The 13,754-nt window shown below is 45.1% G+C and overlaps 1 protein-coding gene across 2 annotated transcripts in view; it reads right to left on the bottom strand.

The window, feature by feature from the left end:
* LOC146181763 (membralin) overlaps nt 1-13,754 on the bottom strand; it is a 188,617-nt gene that overhangs the window by 33,660 nt on the left and 141,203 nt on the right. For both annotated transcript variants that reach the window (XM_084576775.1, XM_084576776.1), the window contains 3 exons: nt 13,218-13,328; nt 12,052-12,174; nt 10,367-10,467 (listed from right to left, as the gene is read on the bottom strand). In XM_084576775.1, coding sequence (XP_084432901.1) covers nt 10,367-10,467; nt 12,052-12,174; nt 13,218-13,328 — 335 coding nt within the window. The remainder of the gene's footprint in view (nt 1-10,366; nt 10,468-12,051; nt 12,175-13,217; nt 13,329-13,754) is intronic.

The following is a 13,754-nucleotide window of genomic DNA, read 5'->3' as shown; positions in this document are numbered from 1 at the left end:
CATTTCTTCCATGGCTTGTTGTCTCAGGAAGGTGAAAATGACAAAAAGAACAGGTACACAACAGCATTACAAGCATCTGCCTCTTGCGCAAGGCGACAGCTAGCACACACAGGATTAGACCGCTATGCATCAAATTTATGTCACGCCTACATAGAAAAAATTCTAGACGGCACTTTGGACCACTAAAGTGCGATGAGGTAAAAGCCATTATAGCGCGGTGGATCATAGCCCTCCACTACGGCACCTCTATCTCCCTCTCTTCTTTCACTCCCACCTTCCTCTCTTCCTTTTGTCCGTGGAGAATTGTGACAGATACTGCGCATTTTCTGTCCCGTAAATTAATTTCAAACGCCGCTAATGCCTGCTGTACTAACGCCTCTAGACATCTGGGTCTGCTTCTGCTTGCTGTGTGGTGCGGCACTCGAGGAAGCAGCAAATGAAAGGTGCCGCACGGAGGCCTGGATCGGATGCCCGCCGGGGTCAGCTTCATATATGCATGAACTGCCAGTGACCAGTCGTGAGGGTACATCACCAACCTCGTCAAACACAACCAGCATTCCACTGAATGCATCAAAGTTTACCGCCATTCTATAATTCGTTTACAGGAAATTAAAGGGGCAGTATCTGTCACTCGCAGAATCCCGCTATCTTCATGGTACACAAAAGGAATTATGATGAACATTTCACGATCCGGGACGCGGCGCAGTTGGTAAAGCGCTCGGCTAGGGATCCGAGGGATGGAGGTTCGATTCCCGGTGGAGACAAGGTTTATTTATTTATTTTTAATTATCTCCCTCATGGTAGACATGAACGAAAGAAGCCAACAGTCGGCGAGGCCAAGGAAAGCGTTCGGGATGGTACTTTATGTATTTTTTTTTAATGTTTACTTGGATAATCACAGAAATTAGTAATGTAATCTGTTTAGGGAAGAGATAATTAAACACAAAGTAGAAGAAAAAACAACGTGCCGATGGTGGGAACCGAACCCACGACCTCCGAATATCGCGTCCGGTGCTCTTCCAACTGAGCTACATCGGCCGCTGTCCCCCCTGGTAGACAAGACAAATAATGTCACCAGGTCATGACGTCCCAATATTGCGATATCCTGCGAAATCTCGCAAAGAAATGCGACACCTCTCGCGAGCGGACGACTGTATGAGCCATTAAAAGCTTTCATCTTAGTATGTTCCTATTGTCAGGCCAACAAGATTATTCAGTGTACCATACTGCTGCCCACATATCACCAGCTTCTGCCTCCACTACGAACTGAACAATGGCACCAAACGATGCACTTTCAATGGCACTCGCACTGTGGTTGAGCGCGTTTTACTCAAGGAAGAGCAACAAGGCAATGGATATGAATGTAGCAGGCAGAATAAAACACCTTAAGCCCTGGTGAGATGACAACCTTAAAAAACTACAAGCAAGTATATGAAACCGATTCAAGCTTGCTCGTTGATTAACTTAGTTCTTCATTGCACATTTTTCTCAGCCTGGTCAAGATTTATTGTAACCACCCCATTCCAAATAGTCTAGGCTTCATCCCCATCACTACAGCACGCGGTTTCCTATGATTCGCATTGACGCTATCAGTGAAATGTGATTTAACCCAATTTTTTTTACCACTAAAGCTTTCAACTTGGAGCACTCTGAGACAGAGAGATGTTTACTTATCAGAGGTCTGGAGCACAAAAACTTCCAATCATGCCCAAGAGCAATTAAGCATAGATTTAAAAACACTCGAGCATGCAACTTTTAGCTCCTAAATATCTTAGGTTAGAAAACAATGCTAAAAAGTCAGCATCTAATGAAAATGTGTGCTACACTATTAAGTTTGTTATAAATGGGACAAAGTTACACCTGTCAGGTTTTCAATTCTGTATTTCAAGCCACATAATGTAGAGGAGACATGTTATCGAAATATGCCGCAGTCTTTACTCGAAAAGAATATACTGAGCAGATAATCTTGAGCACAGTAGCTCAAACATGCTGATGTGTGGGCGTCCACTTTCTTGACAAAGCTTTTTTAAAAAGCTCAATTAAAATTTCCCCTGTATAAAACCTTTCCTGTCTCTCTTTTATGCCAGCTAATTCCGTCACATTTTCTCCCACATGTGTGGTTGCACCATTCGAATGCAGAAAGTCGCGTGTACGTTACGGACAACCACGGCCCTCATAGGTAATGACGACCCTTCTCCTCACCCTCCAGATATCTTCAGCGTGCGAAAGGCCATTATTTCCCCACCACACTGCCGAAGAACAGAACATCTCGTCTGGAAATTTTTCATCCCCCCAACATATGTGCTATAAGTCTCACATGCAGTTGCTTTTTAGCTTTAGAAGTTTTCTTCAGCATTTTTTCCACAGCAATTGTTGTAAGCTACGAATGCCTAGAACACAACACATAGGTTAGGCGAAGCACCGTGCTTCGTTGTAGTTCATAACTTTAAGGGGCAAAGACCTAACTCATTAAATAAAATACTCCATTGTGCAATTGTAGCAAAAGCACACCACATCCTTCCATGCATGTGGATAAGCTTTGGACTCCCAAAGGGCTCCACTGCACCAAGAACACTAGCAGAAACAAGATATACCTCGCTGGATATGATTACCGCATAGGAAGCTATGTGTTCCTGTCTATGACATGTAGAATTCTATAATATGTGTTCCTGTCTATGGCATTGTAGGAAGGCAGATATCACGACTCCTTCCCCTCCTGGCTACGACGTGGCGGCGAAGGTGAAGCGCGGCCTCTCCTCTCCAGATCACATGACAGCCTCCTTCCCCCTCTCTCCCTCGACTGCTGGGGCAAGGCGCGCGCTGTGTGTGTTGGCTGGGTGTGGTTTCGGGGAGACGTGAGTATGTGTGTTGTGTGCGCATCGAGTGCAGTGCGGACTGAACGAGCCAAGTGAACGGACACGTCCTGGGAGAGACGGACTGCTCAGGTGAACACTGCTTTGCTTGATAGCGCGCGCGCGGCCGAGGAAGCCCATTAAACGGTTAACCCTTTGGTCCTCGGTGTTCGTGTTGTTCTTGGAGCCACCACTGTGGTCTGAGCTAGCGGAGCGTTGTTTGCTCTGAGAGCGGAGCCGCAGCCCCGTAGAGAATCCCACAACATGTAGGATATGACATGTATATGAAATGTGACGGGGAAGAATTACACAGTGTCCACCTGACTCATCATAACTCTGGCTGTGGTCAAGCTGTGCAGCTTCTGCCCCTTTCTACTATTAATAAACCACACAGACAACTACTTCAGACATTTCCTCCCTGGTTACTCCCACCTCTAAAGGTGAGGATGCTTATTTCAAGTGTAAATACAAATAGCCGCATACCACAGGCAGCGCTTCTGCAAAGCTACTCTCGCTTACTTAGCTGAAGAATATACGCAACACAGCCACATATTCATCAACAACAGTTCAACTACTCAAGAAAACTTTTTCTTGCAGCCTTCCTACGCCTTCAGCAAGCCACATCATTTCTAACCAGTTGCAGTGGAAGTGATCATCTACAACAGCCGAGCTTCATGGCATTAAAGAAGCTGTTTCCTTACCCTGCGCCGAACCCTTAGTCTAATGGGTAATCTTTACTAATTCCAAAGCATCTTTGCAAGTCCCCTCCCACCTGCCCGAGAAAATTATTCCTAACCAGTTTCCCTTAACATTGGGTATCTGCATCATTTGGCTATTGCCACAGGCCACTGCATAACATTTCAGTGGATACCAGCACACTGTGGTATTCAAGCCAATGAAAAAGCAGATGAAGCGGCCTGTAAAGGCCACCAGCATCAGAGATATGTCCAGGCTTTTTTCACGAAGTCTGGAGCGTCCCAATTGGCTAAAAGATTTGCTTCCAAAGAAAAGTATCGGTTCTGGAGCTTGCCGACACATCACTACCGACTTCTTCACTCAGTCGGCCCACATCTATCAAAACTATCTCCCAGATTTCCTCACTGTCTGGAAACTCTTTATCATCAACTTCACCTGAACTCTGCGCTTGCAAACGGCTTGCGATACCATTTCAGTTAAACGAACAGTACGTACAGTGATAACTTCGGCGCGATCGAAACTGTCGAACGTGTTCTGCTTGAGTTGACGAACACGCTTACTGCAAACATTGCATGGAGACGCTCTCCCCAGTGCATCTAACACTGGTGCATGTCTTAGGTCTGTTAGCCTGCCCAAAGCAACAGAGACATGCAATGAACTTCTTGGTTGCATATTTAAGACACTGGACAACTTGACACGCTATACTTTCACCATGCATATCACCCTCACGCATTTTTCACGCTAAACCCATTTGTTGGACTGTGCATCTTGCCACTTCACGGTTTAACATTATTTGATGATGCACCTCACTGCGCGCTACATGGCCACATTTTTTCTTTCCTATTTTATTTCTTCATTTTTCCACACAGCTTTCTTTCCATCTTTCTATCGCACTTCCCTTTTCTATGCAGAGTAACATGTCATCAAACTATAAACATTGGCTAAACTTTCTGTCTTTCATTCCATTTCTGTCTTCCATTTCTTTCTAGCTACAAGCAAAGTGCAAAATGTGCAGCTAGTCAAATACAGGTCGGTCTGGCTTAGATGTATGACAATTTCACGTGTGTGGTTATTCTGCATCTCAACCATTATTGTTCTAAAGCCAATGTTTACCACATAGTTTAAGTTCTCAAAGTTATACCCCTGGTTATAAGTCCTTTTAGGGGAAAATAATGTAACAAATTAACTACCAGTCGATTGTTGACAAAAATAATTTATTAGTCAGGGCCCCATCACACCTTAAAAAAGTAATAAAAAAAATTACAAAGTAAAATTCACATTATCGCAAGTAACGGGTTATGCACAAGTCTATCACTCAGTTGCCTGTTTGTCATCGTGAATCAGGCCAGTCCCAGTCAGCCTCTGGGCTGGCTGTTCAAAAAATCTGCCCGAATGCACACAAAGTAACCTTGTAAGCTGTATAAAATTTCATTTTCTCAAATAAATGGCCCAGTGCCAGGGTCACAAAAATGCGCAAATGTAACAAATGGCAAAGAGCAAATGCAGCAACACTGTGCAGTTGCACCCATTTACAATGAACAGTGGTGGACGCAATGTTCAAAGTTGCAATTATAATGTGGGCACCAGAGGTCGACATTATGCGGGCACACACCACACAGCTGTGGTCATTGTTGTGAACCTTTATGAGGAACGAAAGTTTTCCTTGCACAATGCACAAATAATGGCTGTTATATGCATGTGACAGGAAGAAAAATTTCTTGACAGCCTAGCGTTGCCCTTAGTTGCCAAGATCACGGCGAGACTGCTGGAGTTTGGGGTGAATCTCGTGGTACTGATGTGGTGTGGAGAGAGACACCAATACACTATCAGCTTATCCCCTAGCCCATACATATCACTGAATTTGACGAAAAATTGCGCATCTGAGCATTTTCCAAAGGTTTGTGTGCGAACAGCGAAATTTTCCTTTGTTATTTTTATTTCGGACATGAGTAGGATAGCGGACCAATGGGACAAGAATTTACTGTACTTTCACGAATATAGCAGCATGAGGTGGGTGTTCCAGAAAGAGGTCAGAAATTAAGAGGATGTTTACCACCATGGTAATGTGAACCTCAGTGATAGCTATAGGTGCCGTGTATTCCATTTGTAGTGCTACCCTTGCACTAGCATCAAGGGCATGTTCTGGTCGACATCCTCTCTTGAAAGCTTTTAAGCGGCCTGATGAAGTAATGTGGTGGGGGAGTACGGGTGTGCAGGCTGAGCACTGCACACCCAACCATCCTGCACACTCAACCATCCATAAAAGGCAGGCATCCAGTGTGACAGGGATAACAAAGGAAAGGAGCAAGATTTAGTAGAGGGAACAGCAATGCAAAATGCTGGCGCTGGTGAGAGTTTAGTCATTTGCAGCAGAGGTAAAGCCCCCCCCCCCCCCCCCCCAGAGAGAGAGAGAGAGAGAGAGAGAGAAAGGGGAAGAGTTACGTCAGTATGTATGGCAGCCGCATGCGTAAGGTGCAACCATTCTGTGTGTATCTTATTGTTACCCTAAGAGAGAGAAGACTTGAAGCACGAGGGTGCAGCACTGACAGTGTTGCTTTGCCTACATCACTCCATAAACACGTCATCCTGTTGACAGCCGACAAGCTGGTAGCATGTTTTTTGAGCAGTCGAAGTTCGGACAAAAACATGATTCCACATGGAGAAAAAAGCCAACAGGGTCTTCATAACCACACTTCATTCACTCGACAAGGATATCCTTCCCAGAGAGGTGCGCCCAGTGACAGCGACAAACCATCGTAATGAGGAGTGGGTGACTCTCTAAGAGAGGAAAAAGACTGGACAATAAAGAAGTCACAAGAGTCCATTAGGAACCATGTGGAACAGTGTAAAGGTCGCCATTGTTTTGAGCCAATGCATATGGTGCTGCCTGTGTCATGTGTAGTTCTGTGGAGAGAGAGGTCTGCCTGCACCACTGCTCCTGCTCTACAGAAGAGTGAAACAGAGCTCTTTGCCATTCCCACGATCTGTTATCAGGCAATAAGTGATCCTGCCTACTAGACATTTCCATGCCAGTCCGTGCATCCCATATTCTGCGAAGTGATGTGTTTGATTGCGTGCTGACCTGGAGGGTTGTGCCGTGTATTTAACTAGCAGACTGCATCAGGGAGCGGCTGGACCTGAGGGGGTTTTAAGGGCTATGTTGAGAGAGCAAGGTTGCTCAAGGCCCTGGAGAATCTTTGAATATAATTTCGCCAACGCATTTTCCTTCCACTGCTGAGCGGCCTGCTGTGGGGGTGCAGGCTGCTGAAGAGTGGGGGCTTTTTGACAGGTGGAAGTAGGCGGGTGTGTGGTAAGTGGGGTCATATGTGGGAGGTGCATTTTTCCTAGTAGGTTTCTGGAAGTGAACCCACAGAAAGGTGCCCGAAAAGCTTCTTTTCGCTAGCACTAGAGCTCCCACTCTGCCATTTAGGTGTTGTGTGATGCTTGAAGCCTCGAGGCTCGTGCAGCAGCGATGCTCGTGTCCGTCTCGGTGGTTTGTGTGACACCACGAGACACTGTCACGGCCAAACTAGCAACAGCTGCCAACTCCGGTAGCTCCCGTAAGGTGAGATGAAAATCGAACCCGCTGGGACCTTTGAATCCTGAGTCTGGCAAGCTACCTCTACATTATATAGGCACATTCATGTGGCTTGGTTAAATCAGGGCTTTACATACAGGTCGGGTGTTCTTCCACACATTATGGTAGATTATGACCGTGTGGTAATAAGTACGCACTACCCGAAACAGATGGGAAAACCAAAGTGCTATTGCAACTATTTCATATTTGGCCTAACTACACTAAATTGCCCGCCATTTTTGTAGCACCATGGAAGTTTTTAAAAAGAATTAAAAATAAACTGCCGCAGATGTCTCGAGCAGCTAAGGTGTCACAGCGGAAGGCTCGTGTGAATACACGTACAAAACACTACCAAAGAAGGGCTATACTGCTAGCAGCATGGCAAAAATATGCGAAATATGCAGATAAGTTCAGTTCAGTTCAGTCGTTCAGTCGTGTCCGACTCTTCTAACCCTATGGACCATGTCACGCCACGCTTTCCGGTCTCTCACTATCTTCCTACCATCACATAACTTCATCTGCAGTGCCTCGAGGATGCCACCTAACCATCGCGTTCGCTGCCTACCCCTTCTCCGGCGACCCTCAACCTTTCCCAACATCAAATCTTTCTCCAGCGACTCCTCTCTTCTCATCAGATGACCAAAGTAGCTGAGCTTTAACTTTAGAATTTGACCCTCCAATGAGCAGTCAGGGTTTATGGTCGACAATATCGACTGATTTGATCTTCTGGCAGTCCAAGGAACTCTCAAGAGTCTTCGCCAGCACCACAATTCAAACGCGTCAATTCTTCGGCGGTCAGCTTTTTTCACAGTCCAACTCTCGCATCCATACATCACAACTGGAAAGACCATAGCACGAGTTATACGGATCTTGGTTGGCAGACTAATGTCTCTGCTCTTTACTAGGCGGTCAAGGCTAACCATTGCTCTCTTTCCCAGAAGCAGGCGTCTCCTAATTTCATGGCAGCAGTCTCCTTCCGAGGTAATTTTGGAGCCCACGAAGAGAAAATTTGTCACAGCTTCCACTTCTTGTCCATTGATGCTCCAGGACTTGATAGGGCAAGACGCCATGATCTTTGTCTTTTTAATGTTCAGTTTAAGCCCAAACTTCTCACTCTCTTCTTGTACACGCATCAGAAGTCTCTTGAGTTCCACTTCACTTTCTGCAATTAAAGTGGTATCATCCAAATCTCTAAGGTTGATACATTTTCCAGCAATCTTCACTCCAGCTGAAGACTCATCCAGACCGGCCTTCCTCATGATGCACTCTGCATATAGGTTAAATAGGCAGGGCGACAGTATGCAGCCTTGCCCCACTCCTTTCTCAATCGGAAACCAATCAGTAAGACCATGCCCAGTTCTGACTGTGGCCTCTTGCCCTTCATACAGGTTCCTGAGGAGACAGTTGAGGTGAATTGGAACTCCCATCTCTTGGAGAGCTTGCCACAATCTCCTGTGATCTATGCAGTCAAATGCTTTCGCATAATCAATAAAGCAGAAGTAGATGGGTTTCTGTAACTCTCTTGCTTTTTCCATGATCCAGCGAAGGTTGGCAATTTGGTCTCTAGTTCCTCTGCCCTTGCGAGGAACTAGAGATAAGTAATGCAAAATAAAACTGCTCGAATGTACAATGGCAAACGGTGATCTGTGAACACAGCTTTATCAACCATGTCGTGGACGTTATTGAAACGTTAACACAGTACAAGTGCAATCAACAAAGACAGAGTGCAGCAAGACAGAGTGCAGCAAGACTTCCTAGCTGCTAATGCATGCAGCCTTCCACACAGGAGCGGCCCATGTGCTGCCGCTTCATGTCGCCACTGTTTTGTGTTTCTTATCTTTTCCCTACCTCAAGTGCCTCTTTAACTGAATTTCTTTCCACCCTTTTTTGTCCTCCCTACCTAACGTGTCTCACTGAATTTCTTTCTCAACAGTGCACATCACATGCATTCCGACTCTGAAGCCACTCTTTCTCTCTCTTGCCTGTGTAGTCCACGCCAACGACACAATGCTGTCAGAGTTCGCTTCTCCTCGCACAAAACCAATCTGGTGATCGAAGTGCTGCTATATCTCGAAGATGTAATTCAAGCTATGCTCGTATCTTGCCTAAAAAAAAGGTGCAAAGTGCATTCTAAAACAGACGATTTAAGGAGAAGAGGTCATGTCATATTCGTGCAAATATGGCAATGAACTGAATTCTCACGAAAGCTAGAATCTGGTAACGAACAAAGTTCAACTTATACCTTGACAGGCTCACCACTCTGTCTGCTTGAACAAGCTACAGCACCAAGCATGCATCTCTGAACTGACAACATGTTTATGGCCCTTCATGGGAAGAATCATGGTAGTGGCACCTTCCAAAAGCGATGCTATTAGCAGAGGCCAAGAGAGTGTTTTTAGTCGCCCATTGTAGGAGCCTGCTCTGGCTGCGGCATCGAACTGTTTGCAAATGAAAGTGAACGGCAGAAGGTGCAAGATTTTTGTAGGGCTGTGTCCCATTTGTAAGCAAGGTCATCATAGCAGATGCAGGGTTGTGCAACAGGGCATCATGAGAGAGATCGTTGAGTAACTTAATAAAGAGCACATTGCGTCAAACAAGGACTATTCTTCACTGAAGAGAATGCCTAGCTCTCTCTAACGCCAAATTTCAGTACCTACCTCTTATTTTGACAACGGTACATTTAGAGTGTGTGGGGCACCTTTCAAAATATACATTTTTATTTCTTGTGCGTTATGTCTATGCAAAAATTTTGCCTATACTGAAATTTTCTCTACTCCATTTGAGGCCTTGGCCGTCACTGTGACGTTGGTGACCCGCGTGAAGTGGTGTGAAGAAGGGAGTACCATTGAGTGGCTACACCACGCACGTCCACCGAAATACTCCTCGGTGTGTACCACTTCATAAATAACCTCATGTCACCACAGATGGTTTCTAGCGAAGAGTGTGAGTTGTCCTTCGAGTCAGACTAGTTTTGTTAGTATCAGAAGTATTTACAGGAAATGTCACCTAAAGAGAGCTATCGATAATGAATAGAGAGCAACTCATAGTCAAGACATGAGCTGTAGACGGTCTTATGCCGTTTTCAAATAATACCACTTTTATACAGGCGGCATTTATATACAATAGATACCTGTTGAATGAACGCAGCCTTTATATATGAACTTTCCAGATAAAATTAAACACTACTGCTAAAACTGAAAACTTTCAACCTACAAACTAAGCAAATGAAGAATATGCTTACAAAGACAAGCATGATGAAAGCAGCTGCGATGTAGGATGTCCGGCTAGTCCACATGCTGATGAAACGGTAGTGCTCCCCAGTCACCACGTTTCTCACATAGCCTGCAAAGATAAAAATGCACAAACCTCAAGTCGATGCAAAAAAATCAGGTCTATTCAATCAACAAAGTTTCTGCTGCTAGCAGAGTCCCATCACAGCTGCCATTGCCAGGATAACTGAGATTGCTCTTGTGATGGTAATGATCGTCAGATAAGCTCAGCCCACTAGAGACCTTCCCCTCGCTTGCTTAATGCAAGATTTCAAGTAGAGCAAGGAAACTTTGAAGAATAAGCATTGGCTACTGAAACCTGACAAACTAATGCAAAGAAGTTAGAACACTATGCAAGAACCATGGTTTATTGTTAATTTCGAACTGCAGCAGGTTCTTCACATTATAATGAGGCTAGCAAGTAACACCATCTAGTACAACAAGAAAGCGCATTACAAGACTGCCACATAAAAGTCAATGAAAGTCACCACCAGAACAACCACTGCTGATGAGAGAGCAAAATTTGCACTTGACTCACAGATATTGAACCAGAATATATAGTAATAAAACTGGACGCTCAGGTAAGCTGGTCAGACATAACTGAAACAGTGCAGGGTCACGAGCGGGGAAAAAAAGTATGTGTGGAGCCACAGTTTGTGCATTTTGTGCAGCAGAACTGTCAGCATGGTTGCTGTGACGATGCTAGGTGCACGCTGTTAAGCACCAGCATGCATTTTTGGCACTCTGTCCTCGTCCTTACTGACGGCCAATGATTTCACTAAAGCTGTGACAAAGACAGGGTAAAACTAATTAAAGGTTTGTCAAAAGTTAACAAAAGCCACAAACAGATAAGAAAAAAATGACGGTTCAACTATGCTAACAAATGTAGCATTGTGCGAAAGCGTCCAAATCTCAACTGTCCATCCACATTTCAGACCTTGCCGACCTAATTCTAAGAGTGGGCCACAAAAATTTCATGGGTGGGCCAAGCCAGTTTTGAACGTGGGTCAACTCAATTTCCGAATTACTCGATAGTGATTCCGGAAGCGAGCCAAGTCCATTAGTCAAACCGTCTCTCACCTTTAATACACTTTAAGACCGCAATGCAATAACACTGTTTGGATCCACTGTTTGAATATAAGTTGTAGACGACATGCAATACACAGCACGAGGAGGGACAGTAAAACTCCGAGGTGATCAGCTATAGCAATAGCTACGAAGTTCCGTACTCACTTCCCAGTGAGGAATTCCCAGGTTTAAACCTGTTCTATTCCGCCTGTTCTTTTTCTGAGCTCTGCAGTTTGATGACACAGGGAAAGGTAAGCCAGTTTGATTTAGTGAGATAGTGCTGATGCACTAAAAAACTGTGAAGCAAAAGAAGGTGATCGGATGTGGCAATAGGTATGAGGTTCCAAACTTGCTTCCCACGAGAAATACCCTGGTTAAAATCTGCTCTGCTCTGGCTGTTATTATTTTGTTGTTGTTTGTCCCCTGAGCTAGACAGTTTGACGACACAGGGAAAGGGGAGCAGGTTAGACTTCGTGAATTAGTGCTTTAGAACTAGAAAAACTGTAAAGCACAACGAGAACACCGGCCAATAGAAGTACACCTGGCTCCACATCAGTGAAGCTGAAACTGTAAGAACCACCTGACGCACCTTTGTTCTCCTCTCGCTCAGCGAGGTTCTTCAGGCTCGCCATGAGCACGTCATCATAGCCGAGAAAGCCATCCAGGAGCAGCCGGCTGAACCAGTCACCGAAACAGTGATCCTTGGCTGGGTCTGGAATAAGGCGACACACCAAAAGCGGAAAGAGAGAAAAGTAGAGAGAGAAGAGTAAAATTCACTGGCCACCTTAATCCCCCTCGCAGCTGCTCACACAAAGGCAGACTTCAATATGGAGATGCCATCATCCGAGTTTCTGCCCCATTTCTCTAAATTTACTGGCTCCATCAAGGCAAACTTTTGGACAAATTAACAGCCAACGTTACGGGTAGCAGCCACATTTGTGGTATAAACGCGTCGATGCTGTTGATGCATGAGGTCAAGATCAGCTAAATTTAAAAGATCTGAAACTGCCTATCTAGGAAGATCCAGCTCCATGCTGTGACGCAGCCCCGCCTGTCTTGTAGCCCATTGCATTGGTTGCAATTATTTACTCAACCTTCATTTCAGCTGCTGAAACTTTTTCTGCCTCACATAAATAAAAAAACACTATTATTCTGCAGTTTGCGTATGCGTGCTTAGCCACTTTGCTCCCCTGTTTCTCAGCAAAAAGATGGAAGTGAACTACATGAAATACTCTGCACGGAGGATTAGAAACGAAGCCCAATGCTAGTTTCTCCCCATAAGTCAGAAGATATGTTGATGCAATGCTGATACAGATTTGTGCATTGCAACAGCATGAAGACTGCCACAAGACGCTGGAAACTTTTCCTGTGTCACAGTGTAACTCGTCAGCTCCTACCCCATGTTTCCCAAGCTTCCAGGACAGCTCCTAAGATAAATTACACGATCTCACAGCACCTCTGCTTACTAGCTGATACTACAGGAAAACTGCGTATGGCATGGAGAAATAGTGAAATAACGGCTGAAGTATGCAACAGTGCTACGCAAGTTTTGTTTTCCTGTTTAGTTTGAAGCCATTTGTTGCACTTATCTTGGTAAGCTCAATGCATTCATTTTGCATCAATTTTCACCGTAAATTTCCCAAAGTGGACAGCTAGGCTATCCGTAAAAAGTGTGTGTTTAACAGCTAAGGATCCCCCCTTGCCACTGCGTGAGTCAGCAGAGCACTCCCACGATTGATGCAAGCGGTGGCTCACCAAGTGTGACAATCTTGACGGAGATGTTCAGCTTCTGGCGGGTGGCCGGGCTGAGCCTGAGGAGTCCGTACTCCAGGGAGTACTCAACAATGTACTCATCCTGAGGCCACACTGCAAGAGAACAGAAGGCCAGTAAATTAAGTTCACGTTCACTGAGTGAGAAGCAGATGAAAATAGAAATTACTCTCAGGCTGTATATACTGCCCCTTCCCAAAGGTAACAAATTCATAACAGTGATACACTAACCACACACTCCCCCCCGCATCACCCCAACAACCACAAACCTTTCTGCACTCACCGCATGAAGAAAGAAAGCTCAGCTAGCAATGCAGAAATGAAAACAATTGAGTACCCCGCACGGCACGCTCTCACTTAATTTCCAAGCAGCGCGGCTTACACTATCTATGTAGCTTCTCATAAAAGCAGACTGTCGCTCGTGGTGCTTTATTGATTATTATTCTTTTTTTTTTTTTCTTTTATGCCAGGTCTGCTTCCCACGCGGCAATGCAAACATCGATAGGCCCGCTCTCCAACTGG

The sequence above is a fragment of the Amblyomma maculatum genome, chromosome 8, assembly GCF_055883805.1.
Source record: "Amblyomma maculatum isolate TAMU_Amacu chromosome 8, ASM5588380v1, whole genome shotgun sequence".
Classification (NCBI taxonomy): domain Eukaryota; kingdom Metazoa; phylum Arthropoda; class Arachnida; order Ixodida; family Ixodidae; genus Amblyomma; species Amblyomma maculatum.
This window is presented reverse-complemented; position numbering and strand designations above follow the sequence as displayed.